This window comes from Pleurodeles waltl, chromosome 3_1 (assembly GCF_031143425.1).
Source record: "Pleurodeles waltl isolate 20211129_DDA chromosome 3_1, aPleWal1.hap1.20221129, whole genome shotgun sequence".
NCBI classification, from domain to species: Eukaryota; Metazoa; Chordata; class Amphibia; order Caudata; family Salamandridae; genus Pleurodeles; species Pleurodeles waltl.
In genome coordinates this window covers 1,037,825,556-1,037,853,446 of record NC_090440.1, presented here as the reverse complement: position 1 = coordinate 1,037,853,446, position 27,891 = coordinate 1,037,825,556, and the positions used below count along the sequence as shown (strand labels likewise).

At 49.0% G+C, this 27,891-nt stretch overlaps 1 protein-coding gene across 2 annotated transcripts in view; it reads left to right on the top strand.

The window, feature by feature from the left end:
* CFAP221 (cilia and flagella associated protein 221) overlaps positions 1-27,891 on the top strand; it is an 827,291-nt gene that overhangs the window by 666,970 nt on the left and 132,430 nt on the right. For both annotated transcript variants that reach the window (XM_069224324.1, XM_069224325.1), the window contains exon 22: positions 10,413-10,508. In XM_069224324.1, coding sequence (XP_069080425.1) covers positions 10,413-10,508 — 96 coding nt within the window. The remainder of the gene's footprint in view (positions 1-10,412; positions 10,509-27,891) is intronic.

Sequence of the window (27,891 nt, the reverse complement as noted above, 5' to 3'; positions counted from 1 at the left end):
CCTCTGCCCATAGTTAATTTAAGTGCTACAATAGTTTCTTTTATTTTTTTGTGGGGCAAAAGCTAATCTCATATTCTCATCCATCTTCCTGATGACACCATGTCCTTCCTCGATATTGATACCATTGTATACGGTAGACAGATATTTATACCAATCCTCTTCTCCAACCAAACACCGCATGGTTCCTGATACTTTCCCCTCCCTTACCAACTGCCAGAAGCCCCAAATATTCTTTATTCTTATCACTTCGATCATTGTGTCCCAATTTGTGTCGATATGTTCCCGTTTCTTTTGTCTTATGAGTGTTTTATATCTCAGTTTTGCCTGACAGAGCTTAATTCTGTGTCAGAGGTAGGTCTTTTACTAAATTCAGTTTCTAATCTTCGAATCTTTTGCTTTTTACACCTACATTCCCAATTAAACCATACTTTACTATTATTAATCTTATATTGTTCTCCTTTCATCTTTCCCACTTGCTGTTTTTTAAATTTTGTTATTAGGGAGTCCACCATTAACGCAATACCCCTATTATAACCTTTAAACACATCTCTTGGATCTTCCGCCAATGGAAAGTTTGGATAATTGACTATCAATTCATTAAGGGCTCCTAGACTACTTTCTGTCAAACGGGTCGTTATTCTACGAGGGTACTCAACTAGCACTATCACTGCCTTTTCTCTTTGATTTTTATCAGTTGATTTTATTGTTAATTGAAGTGGCCAGTGATGACTGCCCTCTATATGCTCAACGTCAAAATCCTGCACTTCTCCAAAGGACCAAGCATTTACAAAAGCATAATCAATGGGGCAAGTCTGATTGCCTAATCGAAAAGTCTGTTTTGCCGGGCGATCCTTCTTCATACGATCACTTAGGCAGAACATACCTTGGGATCCTAAGGTTCTTACTAGGGATAAATCACGTGCAGAGCATTCTACTTTTGGGAAGATGCTATTTGGAATTTGTGCAACTACCAGTAGTTCCTTATACAGTTTATCAATACTATTGGGATTAAGTTTGTGATTAAAATCTCCCAACATTAGGGTCAAGTATCCTGGTTTACCAATGCTTAATAGCTCCGGATCTTCCTCAAACAGACCCCGCTGAATATCATAATCATACATTTTCCCCGGTTGTGTATATACATTAATTATTATTAACTGTACAGCTCCTCCAATTGCATTATAGAGATCCACCTGGCCTGCCAATAGCCACCGGCATTAAGTCTTTATCTCTATAAACGTATTTACTATTCTTGTTGAGGCTAAGGTTATTAGACCCCCTGATGGGCGACCTAACCCTTGCCGTGTTGCTCCCCTGAAGAGTCTCATGAAACCATTGACTGGATCAGGTTCGTCGCACAACCAAGTTTCCTGGAAGCATACTATATCATACTTTCCAAGCTCTCTTTTAAATAGGTCTTGTTTTAAATGCTTTTTATAACCTCCCATTTTCCAGGAAAAAATCAAATGGCTATGCGGCTGGCCTGACTCCTAGTCCACGACACTTAATTTGCCCCTCCTATAATTATTACGAGGGTTTACAAGGGGCACAGGGCAATTCCTCCACTGTGGGTTATTATTTTCAGTAGCAACAGTTACACTTAAACTACCATTATTTCTATCCACACACCTTCTTCGATTGTTATTGTTACTGGTTCAAGTTCTCTTCTTCAGGAAGTGTCTGTGACAAAAGTGTCTTGTCAAGAAGTGTCTAAATTGGTAGGGTCAGGGACCCTGCTTAAATACTCAAATTTGCCTTTGAAGTGGGGGAGACTTCCAAGAGTTGCTTAGAAGTGCACAAGGTCCCCTTTCAGTTCCATCCTGTCTGCCAGGGTCCCAGGAGGGGGTGTGGTAGTCCTTTGTGTGAGAGCAGGCTGCTGTCCTTTGACGTGTAAGTGTCATGCCCTCTACCCTCCCAGCCCAGGAAGACGCTTTCAATATGCAGATGTATGCAAGTGTGACTGAGCATCCTGTGTTTGGGGTTTGTCTGAGTGAATGCACAAGGGATCTGTCAACTAAACCTAGCTAGACGTGGATTGTAAGGCACAGAAGGAATTCAGTGTAGAGAAATGCTCACTTTCTAAAAGTAGCATTTCTAAAATAGTAATATAAGATCCAACTTCACCATTAAGCAGGATTTTGTATCACCATTCTGGCCTACTAAATATGACCTGGCTACTCCTTTCAGATCAGGATCTACCACTCAAACAGTATATGAGGGTAGCCACAATGCTATCCTATGAAAGGAGCAGGCCTCACAGCAGTGTAAAAACGAATTTAGGAGTTTTATACTACCAGGACATATAGAACACACATGTTCATGTCCTGCCTTTTGCCCACATAGCACCCTGCCCTATGGGCTACCAAGGGCCTACCTTAGGGGTGACTTATATGTAGAAAAAGGGGAGTTTAAGGCTTGCAAGTACTTTTAAATCCCAGGTCGAAGTGGCAGTGAAACTGCACACACAGGCACTGCAGAGGCAGGCATGAGACATGGCTAGGGGGCTACTTATGTGGGTGGCACAACCAGTAATGCAGCCCACTAGTAGCATTTAATTTACAGGCCCAGGGCACATGTAGTGCACTTGATTAGGGACTTACAAGTAAATTAAATAAGCCAATTGGGTATGAGCCAATGTCACCATGTTTTAAGGAGAGAGCATATGCACTTTAGCACTGATTAGCAGTGGTAAAGTGTGCAGAGTCCTAAAGCCAGCAAAAAATGAGGTAAGAAAAAGAGAAGGAGGAAGGCAAAACGTTTGGGGGTTACCCTGCAGAAGGGCCATTTCCAACACTCCCCGCTCTGTGGTCTCATTTGCTGGAGTTAGGGATGATCCCTTTCAGAGCCCTAGTTTGGACACACAATCTTCAGCTCATTTCCTGGCTCTGCGCTCCTGGTATGGAAAGTTCTGAAAAAAGGAACTGACTCTGTGTGCCTGGGTGGTGCCTATATAGGTGACCCCGATGTCACATCTGGGACCGATGCCAATGATGCCATGTGGAACTGTATGAAGCCATCTGACGGCACGCTCATGAGTACTGCTCATGCAAACGTTTAGGAATTCATTCTGAAGCCTGGGAGATTCAAAGGTAAGGAATCTGCGGCTAGATAGAGTCTCTACCAGATAAAGCGTTGTCGAACTTGTACTTCACACAGAAGAAAAACCAAAAGTGCTATCACAGATATATCATATGCCTAACATTACCTGCATGTAGTGAGACACATACATGCATGTAAGATGATTGAACAAAAAATGTGCATGTTGCCATATATGTCAAACATGCATATCTGTCTACTAGTTTTTTGCTGCATGAAGAAGCAGACATATCTGTCGTCAGAAATTGGGTTATTGGTTGAGATGGTGAACCCCTACTCGAGCAAGAACCGCAAACCTTATTAGGGTGAACCACAAAAAGTCACTAAATTAACCTGTTCTTAACCGTCATTTATATTGGCACAAAAGCAGCCAGTCTTAACTGAGAGGCAATGTTTAAAGAACTTATAGAGCAGTCAATCAGTAACAAAGTGAAAACAGAGAACAAGAAAAATTCCACACGAATCTAGAAAAATAGAGTAAATTTTAATTAGTAAAATGATACCAGAACAACAAAAATCCAGTCATAAGAATTGGAAATAGGTAATTTCAAAGTCTTTGGTAAAAGTAGCCCCAAAAAGCGCAAAGTGCCAAACGAGGTTATCTGGTCACGCAGACTGGAACAAAGTCACATGTTTAAGCAGATGACGTGGAGCGCACACATGGTACAGGAACAAGTTTAGCTTGCTGGGCAATATACCTGGTTGTGTTGCACTGTTTCGCATTGGTTCCTATGGGACCACCGAATAGGAGCTGTGAGGTACTGTGTCAAGTTGCATCGTGCTGCGCCAGCTCTGATAAGGACACCAATCAGGACCTATGAGATGCTGTGATGCGATGTGCTGCATCGAGATGTGTTGCGCTGTTGTCACACTGCAACTGTTCTGACAGAACCCACAGTTGGGCCAGGAGAGGTACACTCTGATGCCAGCTGAGAGACTAGAACCTGGAGAACACCTCTTGGCGGTCAGGTCTCAGTCCAGCAGAGGCCAGGAGCAGGGCACAGGCAGGCTCAGATGAGTCTTGGGAGCTGGGCAGATGCATTACAGGTCTCTGAAGCTTGTTATGACCCTGTAGCTCAGAATAGGAGGCCAGTCGCCTAGCCATTGGAGTCACTCCAGTGGGTCTGAGTTCAGGGAGCAGGTACAGTCTTCCTTCCTCAGGCAGCAGGGCAGCAGAGCAGTCCTTCTGAGTTCAGTTCCATGCATGATCTGAAGAGTTGGCGTAAGGGTCCAATATTTATACCTGGTCCAAGTTTTGAAGTGGGAGAAACTTCTAGACTTCACATCCCACATCTGGTTCTGGAATTTCCTTCCTTACCCTACTGTGGCTCCGAAGGGTCTGAGGTGACAAGAGACTAATGTGAAAGTCCTTTGTGTGTGCTGAAGCAGCCCTTTTGAAGTGTAAGTGTAGTACGTGACAGCTGTGCCACTCCCATCAGGTAAGGATAGCCCATCCTTCCAACACCCAGTCCTCCTTTATGATGCTGTCAAAGGCCCACTGCCAGCTACACCTAGCCATGTGCACCATGATACAGGCTACAGGCACCAATGATTAGGACAAGAAAATGGCAACATACCTTAAAGTGTTTTTTTCAGAATTGTGACTTAAAATCCAACTTTACAATTAAAGAGGGTTTTAAATTAAAATTAATTTAAGACCAAACTAGACATTCTTACTTGCTTCCAATCAAACGTTATCACTTATTAAATGTAATTAGGGAACCTAGGGTCAGATGTAGGAAATTCCGGCTTTGCGACTCGCAAATTGCCGGATGCAGGATGGTGACCCTGAGACCATCTGCGAGTCGCAAGGAGGTCGCAAAGGCCCACCTCATTAACATTAATGAGGTGGGTCGCAGTTTGCGACCCCCTTGCGAGTCGCAGCACTCACAGGGATGGCGGCCTGCTGGAGACAGCAGACCACCATGTCTGTGACTACTTTTAAATAAAGCAGGTTTTTTTTTTTTTTTTTAATGCAGCCCGTTTTCCTTAAAGGAAAACGAGATGCATTACAAACGAAAAAATTAAACATGTCAGTTTCATTTTTTCAGAGCAGGACCACTGCCTGCTCTGAAAAAATGTTTTCAGGGCCATTCACAAAAGGGAAGGGGTCCCATAGGGACCCCTTCCCTTTTGCGAATGGGTTACCACCAGCGTTCGCGGTCACAAAGCAATTCTGCATCGCGATGCGACTCGCAAATAGGAAGGGGAACACCCCTTCCTATTTGCGACTCGCATTCCCATTTTGTGAGTCGGTAACCAGGTTACCGACTTGCAAAATGGGAATGGGCATTGCGATGTGGCTTGCTACATCTGGCCCCCCGATGTTATCCTATGGGAGAAGTAGGCCTTTCAGCAGTGAAAAACTGATTTAAGAGATTTTCACTACCAGGACATGAATACCTGAAAAGTACTTTTTAAAATATACTGCACCCTCCCCTAAGGGCTGTTTGGGCCTTACCATAGGGTTGACGTGTACGTATTACCAAAGAATGTTGAGGCCTGCAAACGGGTAATTTTCCCCAGGTCGAATGGCATTTTAAAACTGTGCATGTGTTGCAATTGCAGGCCTTAGACATATTTGAAAAGACTACTTAATTAGGTGGCAGTGCAACTGTCCCCTGAACTTTTAACATCAATATTATTCTGCAGTTCTTTGCTTCCACACAAATGTTTATTCCCATGCTATTTACTTGTAATACTTCACATACCATTCGACTTTCCTTTAAAGGTAGACCTATTGGCATTGCAAGTTCTTGTCTATATTACGGATTACTGGCATGTAGGGGGAATATGCGCAGCTCCCTTGTCACCCCCAAGTCTGAATGGTAGGATTAAAAAAAAATAGTGTGGAGTAGAACGTAATGTAAAGCCATGCTGCACTTATTTGCCTGACTGATGACTACAACAAAAAGTCACAAACAACTTAAGTCTCTCCAGTTTCTAAAGTCATCACTCACTGTTGTTTTCCATCATGCAGAGGATATTCAACTCTGCTGTCCGCTGTTTCAGAAATTCCTTTCAGATGGCTAACACTATTTTATTTAGGCAAAGTATTTCTTCCCTCCACTACTCAGCTTAAGTGTGAGGGAGACAAAGCGTTCACCTCCTATGTCTTTGCATTTTATTATTTACCTGCAGTTGCTCTTTGCAGGAATATTCTGACACCAAGTTCTCTATTAAACCCCATGAGTGCAATATGCAACTAGTGGTCCGCCACTCCAGATCAACTTCTTGAACTGGGACCAGTGTGCAATTCACAAAAAAGTGTAAATGTGTGTTTTTAATTTTCTTTCCCGCTTAAACATTCTTTCACACAATTTTTAAAGTCACAAAAATGTCCCAGACTACACCTGGAAAGCTGTGTCAGTAGCAGATTTCTAGGTGTGGGCGTAACTCGCAGAGTTACATGAAAACTCAGCGATATTCCATGGAGTTCCACAAACAGACATTGCGTTGCTCAAACTGATTTTTATCACGGCGAGCTTGTTAAACTCTGAAAAATCATTACGAGCGGCACCATGCAGTGCTCCAGAGGGCACTACTGCTTGAGTTGATTTTGCTGCAGCTCAAGTAGATTTTCTACTCGAGCGGCAGCTTACTCACTGGAAATGGTTGTGAACTGCCCGTGGCTGTTTGTGGTGAGAAAATCTTGCTGGGCGCCCTTTCAGTATCCCAGAATCGCTCTAGGGGGCATCAATGCTCGCTAGCACGCACCAGTTTTCCTTTGGTGAGCCACGCATGAGAGAAAATCCTACCAAACTGCAGTGGGCGGAATTTGTCCAGAACTCCACGTTACAAAAGTAAAATTGAGTGGCCAAAATTCTGCCAACTCTGCCGGCGGAGAAGAATTTATCTCCCACTCCTAGTTTCCCAACACATGCCTAAGAAAGTTTTGTGACTTTTCTGGAGGTGGTCGTTCCTTCAGTGCCGAAATGTGCTCACAGTACCAATACCATTCCGCATTGGGGAAAGCCCCTATTTACAAAGGTCAGAAATAAGGTTGTGAATGCTCAAAACGTGACATGTCTGTGCCTTGTCAAAGACTCACTCCGTAAACAAATTTAATGTTAATGGCATTGGCAATATACAAACATATGCAATAAGAAGCAAATTCCTGAGAAGAGGAAACTTCCATTGCCTGAAGACTGCCCAGCACCCGTTCACCTGCTCAGCGGGCGGTAAAAAGCACTAGATATCGGACCTGGCAAAGCAAGACCCTGGGGAAAGAACGACAAGTGAAAGAAGTAGCACACGTAATCATAATAAAAATTCAGAATGTAGAAAAAAACGTATTTATCTGATCAGGCTTGTAATGCCTACTTCCAACCTCCTGTGTGGAGTTACTCTCCATAACATACATTTATGTGAGAGTAAATGATATACAGCTGGAAGGTATCCTTTTTTTTTTTTAGAACCTTTGAGGTGTAAAGCCCTCTGTTTTTTGCCGTAAGTAAGTATATGTTTCAGACCCACTATTCCTTTGTGATCGAGCTGTTAGTCTTCAGACGGTAAAGGCGGGGTTTCCTTTTAAATGACTAAAACTCAATGCAAGTTAGAGTATTGCTTTCTGAGCGAAAAATGTGATTGTCCTCAGCGCATCCTTTTTACTTCCAAAGTTGATGTTCCTTTGCTCGGTCTAAATCAGAACTATTGAGTTCTCTTTTGTTGACTCTGTCAGGCAAAAAATAATTCTGGTTAAAGTTTTTTTGAAAGCCTCTTTTTCACATCTTTGTGGACCCCAGCTGCCTTGCTACCCATAATTCCTTCTTCCCAAAGTGATAACACTGCAGTGACCCCATGCAATGACGATGCTAATTAAATTTAAGCGTGACTTCCAAAATGCCAATTAGATCAATTTCATAAAGTGGAGAATATGGATGATTAATTTCTTCTTCAAAGACACATAGGGGTGTTGAGGTAAGTAACAGTAACACATTTTTATTTCAGTGACAAGACCCTGCAGGGTGAACCAATACTTTGTAAATCCAGTAAGTTATATTATAGTACATCACATCTGGAAGGTCGATCTCTTCTGCATTCTATCATTTTATGTTGCTTCAACCTAAATCTTACTTAAAACTTTCCCATCTAGCACCTCTTGTTCATCTTTGGAACTGTCGTTCCCTTTCCCTCAGTTTACTTTTTACCATAACCCAGCCTTCAAATGTAATCTGTCCCGTATTTCACTGGATACACTCACAACCCTTTCCCTCAGCACCCATTCATACATGGCCTTTACCTTTGGTATCATCATTAATATCCACTTCTCGTAGAAACCCTTAGCACATCCTATGGATTAACCTGGAATCGTTTGATACTTGTATAGAATATGTACACCCAAGACAGCTGTGTCATGTATCCTCACTATATGGTGCTAGCTGCAAGAAACTGACACTTCCCTGTTGATTTCTCTCTGTGCCTTCAAATTCACCACAGGAACAGTTTCTCTTTGGTTTTTGGTCTGGCCAGAAGTGACCTTGACAAAGCTTAGTCAAAAAAGAAACATGCATGGTAATGCCAATAGGTCTGGCTTATAAATGAAAGTGCCTCATCAGTCATTGATGGGTTTAGGCACTCAGTATGTCACCATACATGCACTCCGTCACTTATCCTTGCACTCATGCATCCATTCGCCTACTTTTGACTCATTCTTTCATTCATCCACAATAAAGCATACACACAAACTCAACTTAAGCATAGAGGGTAAATGCTTGGAGTAACAAAATTAAATATAGTAACAGGTGGCCATCTTGCAATGGTATTGTACGTAGTATGTTGTTGCTGTAAAGTTCCAGCATAGCCACCACATTTAGAATCAACGTTTTGACCACATTAAAATGGTAAAACTATAATACATTATGGACAATACCATTCCATGATGATCGCCTGATGATTGAAATACATGATACCATTAGGTTTAGTAGTTTTTTTTGTCAAAAGGGCAAGTCCAAATTCTAGTGAGTATTAAATGGTCATAACAACTAATTAGCGAAACAGCAAGAGACATAGGCCCTCATTACGACCCTGGCGGTATAGAACCGCCAGGGCCGCGGCACGCGGGAGCACCGCCGACAGGCTGGCGGTGCCCCGCAGGGCATTCTGACCGCGGCGGTAACGCCGCGGTCAGAACAGGAAAACTGGCGGTCTCCCGCCAGTTTCCCGTGGCCCGTTTGAATCCTCCAAGGCGGCGCAGCTTGCTGCGCCGCCGAGGGGATTCTGACAAGCCATACCGCCTTCCTGTTCCTGGCGGTTCGGCCGCCAGGAACAGGATGGCTGTATGGCTTGTCGTGGGGCCCCTGGGGGCCCCTGCAGTGCCCATGCCAATGGCATGGGCACTGCAGGGGCCCCCGTAAGAGGACCCCACTTTGTATTTCACTGTCTGCATTGCAGACAGTGAAATACGCGACGGGTGCCACTGCACCCGTCGCACCTTCCCACTCCGCCGGCTCGATTCCGAGCCGGCGTCCTCGTGGGAAGGTTGTTTCCCGCTGGGCTGGCGGGCGGCCTTAAGGCGGCCGCCCGCCCGCCCAGCGGGAAACTCAGAATGCCGGCCGCGGTCTTCAGACCGCGGTGCGGTATTCCTGCGGCGCAACTTTGGCGGGCGGCCTCCGCCGCCCGTCAAAGTTGTAATGAGGGCCATAGTTCGTAAATATGTGGATAGGACAGTGACTTTCATAGTGGGTGTAGTGAAAAAAGGCTCTTGCCACAAGAAGCATCCAGAACTCCACCCACTGAACTTAATAACCACATTCTGCCTATTTAAGTTCACCTGCAGTATGAAGAGTGTATGCTTTAACTCATTTTCCATTTATAGACAAATGCAAACAATTCAATCGATTGGCTGATGTAACGGCAGGGTGCTTTGGTAATTTGGGCTACGGGAAAATCTGCTTACAGAGAGAAGCGATTCCCCAAAGGGTGCACAATCAAATGGCGGCCTTTCTGCAACCCTGTGAATGCAAGAAATGTCCGTGTGCCCGACAGACATTTCAAAGTCTGGCTGTCAGGACCTATGCCAGGGTGATAGAATAATTTCTCCATCACCCTGGCAGAGGACAATCCGACCGCCAGTATTTAATCCGGGCCCTTAATTGTTTCTAGTGACTCCACACTAGAGCGCTATGCTATTATGTGTTTTTTTAAAAGACATGTGCTTACTACTTTGTAACAGATTATTAACTATGAAGGGTTGTCACCTACAATCCCACTTCCTTCTCCTTACTTGAAAATTGCCTGAAAAGCATTGCCCGCTCTCTTACTTGCTTTGATCTTCTTAATAAGGAAGATATAAATATTACTCTTTTATTCCATAGATGTGATCCCTTCCATGATGACCTGCTGCCTGAAGATGGACCTTCTTTACTTGATGGACTGCCAGATATTGATAAGGAAAATGTAATATCTGCAAAGTAAGTTCCCTATCGCTGCAGCATGCATTTCATTGGCAATGGAAGTTATTAACTACATAAATAGGCCTATAATGGGTGTGTTGACAACTTCATCACACTGTATCTCTAGTCATGCCCACTAAATGAAGATCTAAGATGGTGAAGTTTATACTTAAGTATAGCATCCTTTTAAACTGTTGCCGTGTGTCAACATGGAAATCCCGAGATGTCCAGTACGCATGAATGATGTAGCAGGGTTGGCGAATAAGTATTATTTATGTTTATTTTCTCTTGTGAGTTGCTGCAGTGTGAAAGTGCTCATACTCAGTTTTGCACGCAATCTGTGATTTGAGCGGGAAGAAAGAGATCCCCATCTTCAGGGAGATATAGGGGGTCATTCCAACATCGGCGGTAAAAGGCGCTTACCGCCGCGCAGAAGACCGCCATAACACCGCCGCGGTAAACCGCCACGGTCATTCTGACCCACAACAGGCAAACTGCCAAAATACAGACATCCACAAAAGTCCGCCACAATAAAGGCCAGCGAGAAACTGGCGATGACCAAACCTCCACCGTCACGCCAACAGAAATACGCCCACACTATCACGACACACGAATCCACGCAGGGGTCTTTCAACCGCGGTATTCCATTGGCGGTACACACCGCCGCGCTCAAAATACACACACTCTTACTAAACACAGCCACATTGGATAAATCGAAATACACACACCTGAGACACATACACACACCACTCCCACACACCCAATACAATATAAAACACACACCCACATCACCCAAAAAACCCTACTCCTAGAGATTCGTGAACACGCACAGAGATAAGAGACCCGAGCACCCAGACGCGCAATTCACTGTCACCCAGCAATATTACCACGCACTTCAAACTACACACCAATACACATCACCACACTTAGCACCACACAATCCACCCCACACATCACCCAAACCACCCCATGGCACCGCAAAGACACCCCAGGTTTTCTGACGATGAACTCAGGGTCATGGTGGAGGAAATTGTACGGGTAGAGCCACAGCTCTTCGGGACACAGCTGCAGCACACCACCATTGCCAGGAAGATGGAGCTATGGAGCAGAATAGTGGACAGGGTCAACGTGGTGGGACAGCACCCAAGAAATAGGGACGACATCAGGAAGCGGCGGAACGACCTACGGGGAAGGTGCGTTCCATGGTATCCAGGCACAACATCGCGGTGCAGAAGAATGGCGGCGGACCCCCACCTCCTTCCCCAGAATTTACAACATGGGAGGAGCAGGTCTTGGCGATCCTGCATCCTGACGGCCTCGCAGGAGTAGGCGGAGGAATGGACTCTGGTAAGTCAAATCTTAACTACTTCATCCCCCCAACCACACCAGCATGCCAACCCATACCCCCACCCTCACCCCCATCACACCTACTCCTTGCAAATGTCTCACACTCACAACCCACCCATCCCAACACCAAGCCCTGCATGCGACCCCAAAGCATGGACACCCATCACCTAAGCATGCCCACTGCACATACCCATCCCCCACCCCCAAACCACCGTCACAAAAGCCCCCACACAGGAATGCAAGCACAGGGGTACACGGGCACCCACCCATTGCACGCTATGGCACACACAGAAGCAATAATCATACATTTATACCCCTGCAGGACCCGAACGCCACGTCACAGTGCAGGAGGGTCCACAAATGTCCACTTCACCCCCAGAAGAGGACCACAGTGATGACAGCACCTCTGGCTCCCTGGATCCAGATGACCAGCCCGGCCCATCGGGGACCTCGGGACAGTCGGTTCCCCTCAGACAGCCACAGGCCACAGCAGACCTTCCCCCCTCTGGGAACACCAGCACAGCACCCACCGAGCGGGCCCATATCTCTGTCCCCAGGACACGTCAATCAGCGCTGTGTCCACCCCTACAGGGCACCCAGGTTAACCCACCACCCCAACAACAACAGGGACCTGGGGGCAGTGGTAGTGGGCACACAGTCCAGGGGACAGAGGCACAGGGAAACAGGGGAACTGGGAGGGCTGCTGTGCGACAGGGGGGGGATAGGCCCAGGGAATCCACCCTCCACGAGGCCCTCTCCTCCATCATGGGAGCATACCACCACTCCCAGGAGGCCACGGTCCTGGCAAGGTTACAGGAGATCCAGCTTCTGCAGGAGCAACAGTATATGGGGTTCAGGGAAGAACTAAGAAACATCAGTACCACAATGGGCACCATCGTAGTGGCTCTGAATCAGGTAGTCACCACATTGCGGGACACTGTTGCACCACAAAGGGCCCCTGACACTAGCATGGACCAAGAACTGCCTACCACCTCCGCCGGCGCTAGTGGACAGGAGGCCCCGACACAAGACCAACAGGCCACCAGAACCCCACCCCCTGCAGAAGGAGAACCACCCCGCAAGCGGGCCCTGAGATCCAGGAAGAAGACAGAGTAAGAGGCCAAGACCCCCGCCAGCAAAGGATACCTCCCTGATTGTCATCCCACTGTCCCACATTGACACCCTGTCCAACCTTACACTGCCCCTGCTCCACCTTCCACAGGCATCTGGACAATGCACCTGTGATACTGATAGTCTGGACTCTGCCATGGACAATCCTCCACCATCACACCTCAACGATTTGCAACCACCCACCAATTTTGAGCACTGTAATAAACACACTTATTGCATAAAACAATCTGGAGTCTGGCTGGGATTTTGTACAAATGTATTAGACATTACCGTGCCAAATGGCATATACACATTGTGATGCCAACATACCAATGTCACACAGCTGTAGTCCATGGGGAAATAAAGCAGATGTCACGCAGTGGGGCCCACATCTCTGAAATCGGAAGGGAAAGTCATAACTCAGTTACCATACACTGGGGGAAAAGGACAGACAGTAGAGAGGTAGTAGGGGTTAAGTATATGTAATATGCCGGTGTGGATTCTTACCTGTGTGTCATTGAAAATACTGGTGTATTACTGTGTTCCTGTTGTCTATGTCGTCCTCTTCGCCTTCCTCCTCTTCACTCTCCACAGGCTCCACAGCTGCTACAACACCACCATCTGGACCATCCTCCTGCAGAAAAGGCACCTGGCGTCGCAAAGCCAGGTTGTGAAGCATACAGCAGGCCACGATGATCTGGCACACCTTCTTTGGTGAGTACATTAGGGATCCACCAGTCATATGGAGGCACCTAAACCGGGCCTTCAGGAGGCCGAAGGTCCGCTCTATCACCCTCCTATCACCCTCCTAGTTCTCCCATGGGCCTCATTGTACCGTTCCTCTGCCCTTGTCCTGGGATTCCTCACTGGGGTCAGTAGCCATGACAGGTTGGGGTAACCAGAGTCTCCTAATAGCCACACACGGTGCTTCTGAAGTTGACCCATCACGTAAGGGATGCTGCTATTCCGCATGATGTACGCGTCATGCACTGACCCAGGGAACTTGGCATTAACATGGGAGATGTACTGGTCAGCCAAACACACCATCTGGACATTCATGGAATGATAACTCTTCCTGTTCCTGTACACCTGTTCACTCCGGCTGGGGGGGACCAAAGCAACATGTGTCCTATCAATGGCACCAATGATGTTGGGTATATGTCCAAGGGCATAGAAATCAGCCTTCACTGTAGCCAAATCCCCCACCTCAGGGAAGACGATGTAGCTCCGCATGTGTTTGAGCAGGGCAGACAACACTCTGGACAACACCTTGGAAAACATGGGCTGGGACATACCTGATGATATGGCCACTGTTGTTTGAAATGACCCACTTCTAGGAAATGGAGTACTGACAGCACCTGCACTAGAGGGGGGATCCCTGTGGGTTGGCGGATTGGTGACATCAGGTCTGGCTCCAACTGGGTACATAGTTCCTGTATAGTGGCTCGGTCAAGCCTGTATGTCAGTATGACATGTCTTTCCTCCATTGTCGACAGGTCCACCAGCGGTCTGTACATGGGAAGATTTCTCCATCTCCTCGCATGTCCCAGCGGACGGTGCCTATGAAGGACAACAGCGAGCACAGAGTCAAACAACCCACAGGTACGTAACCACAGCTTGTACATAACACGATTCCCAATGCATTGAATGGCTTGTATGAGTGTCGATGCAAGGCCTAGGTATGTGTGACGCAGTATAAAATAAGGCATGTGGGCCCTTGAAATTGCGGCTGCCTGACCTGTGAAGTGCGACAATGGGATGTGAGGTCAATGCGCTGGCGTGGGACACCGTGGCGGTAGGCGGTCGAAGACCGCGGCGCAAAGCGGCATTGGTTAACATTGAAGCCTATGGATCTCAGGAGCCAATGACGATGTGCGCCGGCGGTTGCGGTACGCACCGCCGCAGTACGCACCGCCGCGGGCGTGACCGCCATTTTCTATCTGCTTAATCACTCGATACCTGATCTTCCACAGGAGAGGACCTACACTGCAAGTGCTGCTGTGACCACGGTCTGGAAGAGACAATGGCTCATGCGACTGGGGAAAGGGCCCCTGCCTTCACTGCTCAGGAGTTGGAGAAACTCGTGGATGGGGTCCTCCCCCAGTATGCGCTACTCTACGGTCCTCCAGACCAACAGGTAAGTACACTGGGACCATGCTTTGTGGCCAATGCCTGTGTTGAGTGGGGTGGATGAAAGATGGTGGGGAGGGGAGCGATTGAGGCATGGATCAAACGACGGATGAGAGCATGTGCCACATGGCAAGGGTGGGGATGGGGGGGGCCACTCACATCGAGCATGCAGAAGGTGATGATTATTCTTCTCTCCCTGTACATGTCACATAGGTCAGCGCCCACCAGAAAATCGCTATTTGGCGTGCCATCGCCAAGGACGTCCGGACCCTGGGGGTCCACCAGAGACGGGGCACCCACTGAAGGAAGAGATGGGAGGACATCCGACGCTGGAGCAGGAAGACGGCGGAGGCTCAGCTGGGGATGGCCTCCCAATGTGGGAGGGGTGCCAGTCGTACTTTGACCCCCCTGATGTCCCGGATCCTGGCGGTGGCCTACCCCGATTTGGATGGGCGCGTGAGGACATCACAGCAGACACAAGGGGGTGAGTACACTCAAATCCTGGTGACTTTGCGCGCAGTGGAGGTGTCTGGGTGGGGGAGGAGGGCTGTGGGTATCCCTAGGCCAGGGCGATATCTCTAGGCTAGGCCCCTCCGTAAGGCATGGCCCTGTGCCCCCGCCCACCACCTCTGTAGGGTGCCAAGTGCAGCTATTCATTGCCCTGTGTCATGTATGTGAGCAGGGGTCGCCCATAGGCTTGTAGGCCATGTCCCACGGATTGCGTAGTGGACCCCAAGTGCGCAGCGTAGTGCAGGGGGCTTCTGTGTCTGTCCTGTCCGCCAACGGTGTCGCCAATGCATGCACTCAACATTTCTTTATTTTTCCCCACCCCCCTATTTTTGTTGTCTTCCTGTTCATTTGTGCATTAGCATCATCAGACGGAGGAGAAGTGGCATCGGAGCACGAGGGAGCTGCATCTCACATGGCCATGGCGGGCCATGCAACTGACTCGGATTTCACCAGTGAGACGGAGGGCGAAGGGAGCTCCACAGCGGGGACTCGTGCGGATGTCAGTGACAGCGACTCTTCCTCTGAAGGGAGCTCCCTTGTGGTGGCGGCAACATCCGTGCCCCCCGCTACAACAGGTACAGCCGCCACCCAGCAAACCAGAACCGCCCTCCCAGCAGCCCCTCAGCGTTTGCCCCGTGCCCGCTCACCCAGGAAGGTGGGCATCTCCTTCGCCCCAGGCACCTCAGGCCCTGGCCCTGTCACCCCTGCAGCCCTCAGTGAGGAGGTCATTGACCTCCTGAGGACGATCATTGTTGGGCAGTCTACCCTTTTGAATGCCATCCAGGGTGTAGAAAGGGAGGTGCACCAGAGTAATGCATACCTGGAGGGCATTCATTCGGGTCAGGCTGCCCATCAGCGATCATTCAACACTCTGGCCTCAGCACTGATGGCAGCAATTGTCCCTGTCTCTAGCCTCCCCCCTCCAACTTCCTCCGCCCAGAGCCAATCCCCTGTACCTCTGCCTATCCCAGACGCACCATCAGACCAGCCTGCACACACCTCAACACCCAAGGGAAGCTCATCCAGACATAAGCATCACACAAGCATTCACACAAGCAACATCCACATACAGACATACCAACACCCACTGCCTCCACTGTGTCCCCCTCCTCCTCGTCTCCCTCCTCCCTCCCTGTCACGTCTCCACTCACACCTGCATGCACAACATCTTCAGCCATTACGTCCATCACCAGCACACCCACCAGAACCCCCCGCACACGTGCAGTCACCACCCCCACTACCATTCACACATCCCCTGTGTCCTCTCCCAGTGTGTCTGTCACCCCCTCTTCCAAGATACACAAACGCAGGCAGCCACCCACCCAACAGCCATCCACCTCACAACAGCCTCCAGCCCAAGCACCTGCACCCAAAGACACCAGACTTCAAACTCCTACAACCACAACCTCTTCCTCCACTCCCATACCTACTACACCTACCCGTCCCTCTCTTGCTAAACTTATTTTCCTTTCCAAACTTGACCTCTTCCCAACAACTCCCCCACCCCGTCCATCTAAAAAGACTCCAGTCAGCACCTCAGCCACCACAACAGCGGGCCCTGTGAAGACAGTCTGCCATGGACTATGGAGTCCCCCACCCTCAAGGGCAGACTGCTCAGTAGGGAGCCGAGGCAGGGTCAGCCCACCGCCGCAAAAACATGCGAAGATTGTCAGTGCCCGGCGCGAGAGGCCTAAAACACCTGGGACCAAAATCCCTACCATGGCTCCGGCAGGGAGTGTGGTGCCACCTGGCACACCGCCAAAGGTGGGGAAGGGCCACAGGCGACCAGGGAAGGCTGGGAAGGGCAGCACGCCCGACTAGACCGCCAGCAGCCCAGCTGTGCAGGAGGGCCCCGCATGCCCCATCCCAGGTGGGCAGGAGGACACCAACAGGCCCGGTACTGCAGCCCAGGAGGGCCCCACCAGCCCCATCCCAGGTGGGCAGGAAGGCGCAGCCAGCCACAGGTCAGGTGGCGAATGACCTCCACGCCATGGGCTGATCCGCTGAACTGGGCCCTTCATCTCAAGCACCGCTCCGCTGGGCACCGCCGTCTCAAGCACCGCTGAACTGGGCCCTTCATCTCAAGCACCGCTCCGCTGGGCACCGCCGTCTCAAGCACCGCTCCACTGGGCACCGCCGTCTCAAGCACCGCTGAACTGGGCCCTTCATCTCAAGCACCGCTGAACTGGGCCCTTCATCTCAAGCACCGCTCCGCTGGGCCCTTCATCTCAAGCACCGCTCCGCTGGGCACCACCGTCTCAAGCACCGCTCCGCTGGGCACCGCCGTCTCAAGCACCACTCCGCTGGGCACCGCCATCTCAAGCACCGCTCCGCTGGCCACCGCCGTCTCAAGCACCGCTGAACTGGGCCCTTCCTCTCAAGCACCGCTGAACTGGGCCCTTCATCTCAAGCACCGCTCTGCTGGGCACCGCCGTCTCAAGCACCGCTCTGCTTGGCACCGCCGTCTCAAGCACCGCTGAACTGGGCCCTTCATCTCAAGCACCGCTCCGCTGGGCCCTTCATCTCAAGCACCGCTCCGCTGGGCACCGCCGTCTCAAGCACCGCTGAACTGGGCCCTTCATCTCAAGCACCGCTCCGCTGGGCCCTTCAGCTCAAGCACCGCTCTGCTGGGCACCGCCGTCTCAAGCACCGCTGAACTGGGCCCTTCATCTCAAGCACCGCTCCGCTGGGCACCGCCGTCTCAAGCACCGCTGAACTGGGCCTTTCATCTCAAGCACCGCCCTGCTGGGCCCTTCATCTCAAGCACCGCTGGCCCATTGGCGGAAGGGGCAGGCCCGCATCTGTGTCGGGCAGGGCTGCACGAAGCACTCTGGGCACTAGTCCCCCTCCAGTACCAGTGGAGACTGATATTGACTTGAGAGACTGTGGCTTTGCACTCCCCAGGATGTAACAGTGGGCAAGCCACCCACTGTAGAGACTTGAGAGACTGTGGCTTTGCACTCCCCAGGATGGCACAGTGGGCAAGCCACCCACTGTAGAGACTTGAGAGACTGTGGCTTTGCACTCCCCAGGATGGCACAGTGGGCAAGCCACCCACTGTAGAGACTTGAGAGACTGTGGCTTTGCACTCCCCAGGATGGAACAGTGGCCATGGAGGCCCCTGGTGGATCTGGCGTTGTGGACTCATCTGGCTGAGGTGCCCCCCCTTCCCTTCCCCCTAAGGTGCCTGTAGTTTTGCTATCTGATGCCCCTGCAGTGTTCTCTCCGTTGGAGTCAGGTATCCTGTGTGGGCTTTGCCCATGTGATTTGGGCCCAGTGGCCCACGAACAATGCCTGATACACATATCGGACTTGACAATTTATGTATATAAAGTTTTAGATGTGTGATATATTTTATACTCAGTCATACAATATATTCCAAAGTTTATAATCATTTCCTTTTGTCTTTGCATTCTTCCGGGGGGTTTGGGGGGGTAACTGTGATGTGTTGCTATGCATTGATGTGTGTGTTGTAGTGGGTGAGGGTGATGGTGGGTGTGTCACATATGTGTGTCCCCGTATTTTTTTGCCTCCCCCCTCCCCTGTGTCATAGGTGCAGTACTCACCGTTGTCTTCTGTGCCGGCGTTCGTGCTCCTGGTAGAGGAGCAGGAAGACAATCGCTGGGAGGATGTGGAGTTCGGGTTCCATGCTGTCCAGATTCCTCGTGGGGTGTATGGAGGTGAGCGTTTTCCGTTTGAAATGGCTGTTTCCGCCGTGTTTTTATCGGCGGGGCTACCGCCCCGGAAAAGGAGGCGGATTGGTGGGTTGTGATAAGGTGGGCTGTACATTGTCTCCCGCCTGTCTGTTGGCGGTGACCGCCGCACTGTTTGTTTGTCCCGCCGTGGCAGGCGGTGTGTTGAAGTGGCGGGCTCTGTTGGCGGTTTCCGCCAGGGTCGGAATTCCATTTTTTTACCGCCAGCCTGTTGGCGGTTTTGCCGCCGCTTTAACACCGACCGCCGAGGTAGGAATGACCCCCATAGTCCTTGACTTTAACTTTTGACTTAAAGCTGTCACTCTTAAGGGCTGATAGGAGCAATCTGCACTTTCTCCAAAGTGCTCCATGACCAAACACAGTGTTCACAAGCAATTCCTCCATTAGTAAACCTAAAGTATATGCAATATTGATTAGTTGGTAAACATGAACGTCACCACTCAATGGCTATGCATGAGGCACCATCTAAACAGACACACTGGATTACAGAAAGTACCACAGAATTCCTTCTGTAATACTGAAATTACGCCACAGTTGACACCCTACCACGGATTGTTCCTGTGCCAGCATGTTCAACACGGAAGACTTTATGATCTAGGGTTCTAATTGTTGTTATCACAAAGAGAAACAGAAATTGAAACTGTTTACGATCCGATCACAAATTCAATTCCTTTAAGTGGAAACCATCACCTTCTGAAACATGAGGATTATAGGATAGTAGCTGATTCACTTGTTACTTCATTACAAAAAAAACCTGCTTCTGAATATATTGGAACATACTCATGTTGAAATTGTGGAATCTGTAGACTGTGCTGTGACATTGTTTAGAAATATTTTGAATGTCAAAATTCAACAGTAGTATTCAGTAGTCAGAAGAAATGTAAAAGAAAGCCCTGCAAATTCTTTCCTTTTCAAAGATTCGTCCAATTGTACTTCTCGTGCTGCTCATTTCTCTTTTGGAATGTACTTAGTGAATGAACTAAGGCAAAGCAATGACGCTCTACTTAGAAGTAACATTAAATGTGCCCTCGGTATACAATGGACCATCTGCAGTTTGCTGTATTTTCTTTTCAGGAAATGAAGAATATTTTAGGAAATCAAGACCACCTGTAGTGTTTCATTTTAGGCCAAATAAAAATGTGCAAGTAGAGGGTAGTGCTGGAGGGTGGCATGTACTCCCCTTGCAAGAGGGGTAATGAGAAGCCTTTCTTGGTTAAGGCCAGCTTTTTATCATCATCCGTGCAGTCAAAGAGTTTGGATATGTCACTTGATATGGAGAGGTTGGGTACGATGTGATCATTCATTTAAAACATTAAAAAATTCGTATCAAACTGAATGACTCTTGTAGTTTTCTGCAAATTGTAAGCCTTTTAAGCCTAATTATTCTGTTCAGCAACACAGATCCCTGCCTCCGATCATGATTGGCAGGGGTCAAGGTTTTGTAAGGCAGCCCAGTGCATGGAATCTTTCAAAGGCAGAAGACAACACAAATCAACATGGCAACTCGTGCCGTGGCTACCGCAGCTTCATCTGCCCAGGCCACGGTTCTTTGGCCATCCCCTGACACAGCTGCTGCAGATTGGGACTACATTGTTGGAAAGCTACTTGGCATGAGAGGGACGGACCTCAGACAGGTGGGTCTTGCAAGTAGTGGAAAAAAGGTACAGTTCTCAGCCTCCTCTGCTGAACTCAACAACGGAAGACAAACTTGATGCTTTTCAAATGCACTTAAAGAGGGCAATAGAAGAGGTGCTTTTAGAAAAATGGATTAAGGGATTTAATTCTAGAGGCTCCAAAAAGGGAGAAATGGGAATTTGCGGACATGTGTATCAAATAGCTGTTGTTTAGAAGAATCATCCTGGCACAGATTTTGGGGTTGTTAAATGTTGCCGAATGATTAGTGTACATGGATTTGGAAAACCTATTTTTCCACATTCCTGTGCTCCTGGTCACAGGAAACACTCTTGCTTGCTAGTGCAGGACAGGCAATGTTGTGGTCTGGCTTGATAGCGCATCTGTCTACAAACAATTGTGTGAGCATTACTAGAGAGGGGCACATGTTGGGAGCCAGGAGTACGTTTTGATTGAGAATAGGTTGTGTGCATCCACAAAAAATGCTTGCCCTCCACAGAGCTGTGATAATTTCATTATTGTATCCACCTGCTTGAGGTTGAACTTTTGGGGATACACACATGGCAGTGTATGCTATTAAAGTGTCTTAGATAACTAGATAATTTGTGGTGTTTTTCTCTGGCACCAGCACAGATGGGAGGAGCACAGTCATTAACCTACATGGGTTTTTAAGTCTGGCTTGACAGTGCATCTAAAAGTCAGGCTATTGGCATTGCCAGTGCTTGTTAATCAGGGTCCTGTGAAGAACCCTCATGTCAGCACTTTTTGTATTCACAAAGTTGTCTCTAAAGACAGCTAATCATCGGAGACTGATGCTAGTGCAGATGTGTCCTGGAGTGCACAAGTGGCTCCTGAAGAATGTCTCACCGGAGGTGGCGCTATTTACACTGCAGCCAGTTGGACTGCTACTTTTTGGCTGGCCATTTCAAAATGAAAACCTTACTAATTAGGTTTCAGTTTATTATTTCAGTGAAGAATACTTACCAGACTAATTCTTTCCCATTTCTAAAGAGAGTCCAGCACATGTGGGAGATGATTCCTTTACTGAAACCAGGCAGTTTCGGATGTTGATAGGTTTATTGGCACACAGCTGTCTGCTGGTGTGTCAGGCACGACTGAGGAAGAAGTATAATGGTGCAGTTACCCATGCTAAAACGTTTAATACAAAGTTTAATCTGTGCTTGTTATTTATTCTTGACAATCCAAGCTTCGGATACAAAGTCTTTGAAGCTGTCTTATTCATTGTTTTCTTTGTAATCAATTTACAATTGTGCTCTTCCAATTTGCAATGGTTTATAAAGGTTAAAAACGAAAGAATATTTGTTTCGAATAGCTTTCTAAGTATGGCTACAACACATTAAAAAAACACCAAAAAGTTTAGACAATTTTCATATGAACAGCCTGACCCAAAAATAAGGCCCCTGTTATGAGTAACTCATTATAACACCAGAAATATACCTCGCCCCCATGAGAACTACTGTTAACAGCATCTTGGTGATTTCTGTGGGGAATAAGTAAGGGAATGTATAATGTTTTATGGAATAACTTGTGAAATTCATACTTATCATACCATTACATGTAATTTTCCCCGATTTCAACCCTGTGACTTTCCCTACCTACAGCAAGTGAAATATAGGGATGGAATACCACTCATCAGCAGTGTAAATCTGATGGGCCCAATAACTATGATTACTGGGTCCTTTGTAATTAAAGGGCCACTCGTAATGAAGGTCTTATATTCACTTTGTTAAATGAATTATAGTAAAAAATGCAGTAAGCGCAATAAAAATCAGTTTCTATGAAAGTTAAACACTTAGGCCCTCATTATGACATTGTCGGTAAATGCTGCTTACTGCCGCGGAGATGGCCCCTAACATACCGCCCCGGTGGCGAATATCTGTTTGGCATATTATGACACACACACACACGAATCCGACAGAATACAGCCACATACACAAATCCGCCAGCCCAAAGGTAGACCAACCTACAAGAGGGTATGAAGGACGTCGCAGATTGGATGAGCCTCAGCCGCCTAAAGCTGAACTCTGAAAAAACGGAAGTCCTCATCCTCGGCAACACCCCGTCCGCCTGGGACGACTCCTGGTGGCCCACGGCCCTCGGCACCGCACCGACCCCCGCAGACCACGCCCGCAACCTCGGCTTCATCTTGGACCCTCTTCTCACCATGACCAAGCAAGTCAACGCCGTGTCCTCCGCCTGCTTCCTCACTCTCCGCATGCTCCGTAAGATCTTCCGCTGGATCCCCGCCGACACCAGAAAAACCGTGACCCACGCCCTCGTCACGAGCCGCCTGGACTACGGCAACACCCTCTACGCCGGGACCACAGCCAAACTCCAAAACCGCCTGCAACGCATCCAAAACGCCTCGGCCCGCCTCATCCTCGACGTACCCCGCAACAGCCACATCTCCGCACACCTGAGACACCTGCATTGGCTCCCAGTCAGCAAAAGGATCACCTTCCGTCTTCTCACCCACGCACACAAAGCCCTCCACAACAAGGGACCGGAATACCTCAACAGACGCCTCAGCTTCTACGTCCCCACCCGCCCCCTCCGCTCCGCTGGCCTCGCACTTGCTGCCGTCCCTCGCACCCGCCGCTCCACGGCGGGTGGGAGATCTTTCTCCTTCCTGGCGGCCAAGACCTGGAACTCCCTCCCCACCAGCCTCAGGATCACCCAGGACCACTCCGCTTTCCGGAGACTCCTAAAGACTTGGCTGTTCGAGCAGCGATAACCCCCCCTTTCCCCCCTAGCGCCTTGAGACCCGCACGGGTGAGTAGCGTGCTTTATAAATGTTAATGATTTGATTTGATTTGATTTGAAAGGTCAGTGTTAAAGTGGCAGTACCAACACCCATACTGTTATGCCAACAAAACAACGCCCATCACATTATGACCCACAAATCACCACGGTGGGCATTCAATGGCGGCAAACCATTGGCGGTACATACCGCTGTGCTCAGAATGGACACCCACATACAAAACAACACTACATTGGCCAATACGAAAAACACACACCTGACATTCATACGCACACCATACCCACACCACTATAAAACACCCACCCACATTACCCACAAACCTTTACGAATACAAATCATTGCCACGAGACTGACACCAAGACCACTGCGACAACTAGACACACACCACTTACACCCTTACATCACATCACACACCCCACCACATTACTCAACACTCTCACCAACACACACACATGTCCCCACAAAGGCACCCCATTTCACTGATGCGGAGTTAAGGGTCATGGTGGAGGAAATTGTCAGGGTAGAGCCACAACTGTTTGGAGCACAGGTACAACAGATATCCATTGCAAGGAAGATGGAGCTATGGCGGAGAATCGTGGGCAGGGTGAACGCAGTGGGACAGCATTCAGGAACAAGGGACAACATGAGGAAGAGGTGGGATGACCTACAGGGGAAGTTACGTTCCATAGCAGCAAGGCCCTAGCTCGCCATACAGAGGACTGGCGGTGGACCCCTACCTCCTCCCTCACAGCTCACAGCATGGGAGGAGCAAGTCTTGGCAATACAGCATCCTGAGGGACTCACTGGAGTAACCAGAGGAATGGACACTAGTAAGTTAACAATTACCACTTATCACCTCCCATACCTTCATGCCATCTCACACCCTCACCCTAACTCCCATCACTCCTCTCCATCCCACATACTTCACCTACACATATGACTAACCACAATGCCAAGCCCTGCATACTATACCAATGCATGGACAGCCCTCCTAGCCCTGCATGGACACCCATCACCAAAGCATGCACAGCATAGGGAAACTAACAATCCCACAATACATCACCATACACAAGCAAATAGTGGCAGGGCAACATCAACAATAGAGGGGAAGCCAGGGATGTACAATATGTCACACACATGAAGCATAATACATCACTTACATCCCCACAGGTACCCCAGCCAATGTCAGCGAAGAGGAGGTGCCACAACTGTCCAGTCACCCAGCAGAAGATGCCCCCAGTGATGACAGTAATTCTGGACTTCTGAATCTGGATGACCTACCTGGCCCATCAGAGAACACAGGACAGCTGGTCACCCAAGCCCACTCACAGTCCACAACAGAGCCTCCCCCTTCAGTATCCAACACCACAGCACCCACCCAGCGTACCCACACCTCTGTCCCCAAGACACATCAATCAGAAGTGTGCCCACCTGTTCAGGGACCCCAGGCCACACTTCATACCCAAGACAATTAGGGACCTGGGGTCAGTGGCTCTGGGCACACCGTTCAGGAGACAGAGGCACAGACCAACAGGGACCCTGGGAGGCCTGCTGTGCGCCTGGGGGAGGGCAGGACCAGGGAACCAACTCTCCAGGAGGCACTCGCCGAGATCCTGAGAGCCTACCAACATTCCCAGGACGCGATGGGCCAGTACCTTGACAACGTGCAGGAGAGCAGGTGGCTGCAGGAGGGACAGTATCAGGGAGGAATTGCAGGCCGTTAACACCACCCTGAACGCCATAGCAGGGGTGCTGGCAGACATGGCCAACATCATGAGGGAGGCAACAGCACACCAGCTACCACTAGCCAGTCCATTGACCAGCCCTCCACTTTGGCTGCAGCTAGTGGGCAGGATGCCCCGCCACAGGACCCACAGGCCACCAGCACCCCTCCTCCTGCAGAAGGTGAACCACCCTGCAAATGTTCCCTATGACCCAGACAGAAACCAGAGACACTTGCCAAGACCCCCTCAAGGAAATTAGACTTTCCTGATTGTCCCCCTTGTGTCCCACTAAGTCACCTTGTCCACTTTGAACTGTTGTTGCTCCCTTTCCTATGGCCCCTTGGACATTGCACCTGTGCCACAAACAGACTGGAACAATACCCTGGACTGTCCTCAATCATCACCCCATTCCATTGCACTTCCCCTCAATTTCTTAGCACTACAATAAACACCCTTGAACACAACTTGACTACTAATATTTTACAGATTGAAAATGTGTATTTATGGACACAGTCACATCTAGTGCACAAATGAACTGTACACTGTGAAGATGTATCTGACTGTAGTCAGCACATCAGTACACAGTTGGTATATCACCAACATCTGTAAAATGACAAACCATAGGTAACAGTAAGTCGAGATGCAAAATAAGTTAATGCCATTATGCTACAGCCACCCAGAATACACCAATAGTTATAGGAATGTGCAGTTGCACTATCTCACCTGTGTGTCATTGGAAGTACTGACGGATAACTGATGTTCTGTTGTTCTCATCCTCAGCCTCTTCATCCTGACTGTCCTCAGGGTCTATTGCTGCCACAGGGGCATCTCCAGTCTCCTCCTCCTGCAGAACAGATTCATGGCGTCTGAGGGCCAGGTTGTGCAACATGCAGCATGCCACTACTATCTGGCAGACCTTCTCGGGTGAGTAGCACAGGTATCCACCTGTGAGATGGAGGCACCTGAACCTGGCCTTCAGGAGGCTGAAGGTCCTCTCAATGACCCGCTGGTTGTCCCATGTACCTCATTATACCGTTCCTCAGCCCCTGTCCTGGCATTCCTCACAGGGGTTAGCAGCTACAATAGGTTTGGGTAGCCAGAGTCACCTGCAAGTATTGAGGGATCACATTTAGGGCTACATGTATGTAGCATTTTGCGCATTGCAAACAGCGAATCAGGCCGTTTGTGACGTGCAAAGTGCACTTTGGTATGTTTAAACCCATTTTTGCGAATCAGTAAACTATTTACCGAATCGCAAAAAGGGATTGCGAGTCGCAATTAGGAAGGGGTGTTCCCTTCCTAATTGCGAGTCGTAGTCCCATGTGAGATTGTTTTGTGACCGTGAATGCAGTCGCAAAACAATTGCATTTAGCACCAGTGTCACACTGGTGCTAACCCATTCGCAAACAGGAAAGCGTCCCGATGGGACCCCTTCACCTTTGTAAATGGCAGTAAAAACATTTTTTCAGAGCAGGCAGTGGTCCTGCCTGCTCTGAAAAAATGAAACGAAAAAGTTTCATTTTTTGTTTTTAAAATGCATCTTGTTTTCCTTTAAGGAAAACGGGCTGCATTAAAAAAAAAAAAAAATCTGCTTTATTTAAAAGCAGTCACAGACATGGTGTCTGCTGTCTCCAGCAGGCCACCATCCCTGTGAGGGCGGCCATTGCCAAGGGGGTCGCAATTTGCGACCTCCCTCATGAATATTCATGAGGTAGGGCATTTGCGACCACCTTGCGAATCACAAACAGTGTCATTGACACTGTTTGACGTAAGGTTTTCCTCACTGGATAATATGGGGCTCTATTGAGTACAGTGGCCAATGGGGATCTGTGCTGGCGGTGACGGTGTACACCGCCGTGGATGTGACCGCCATTTTCAATCTGATTCCTGACCCTCAACAGGAGAACACCTAAACTGCGTGTGCTGCTGTGACCTGTGTCTGAAACCTACCATGGCCTGTGTGACCGGGGAAAGGGCCCCTGCCTTAGCTTCTGAGGAGTTGGAGCGACTGGTGGATGGGTTCCCACCTCAGTACGGACTGCTGTATGGGCCTCCAGACCCACAGGTGAATACACTGCGTGCACAATGCATGTGGGAAGGATGCATGGAGATGTGTGTGCAAGCATCATGTCATGGTTGGGGTGGGGGGAATGTCTTGTGGTGGTGTACATGGTGTGTGCTGGGTGATGTGTGTGCCATTGGTGATGGAAACAGTGTATGGTGGGCTATTTTGGTGACTTGCTGGACTGTTTGTTTAATGGTGTGCTCCTGTCTGTATTGCCTCTGCATGTCAGCGGCCATCAAAAGAAGGGATTATGGCTTGCCATCTCCAAGGACAGGCGGACCCCGGGGTCTACGGCAGGCGGAGCACCTACTGTCGGAAACAGTGGGAGGACCAGAGACGCTGAGCACGGAAGGCCGCGGAGGCCCAGCTGGGGATGGCCTCCCAACGA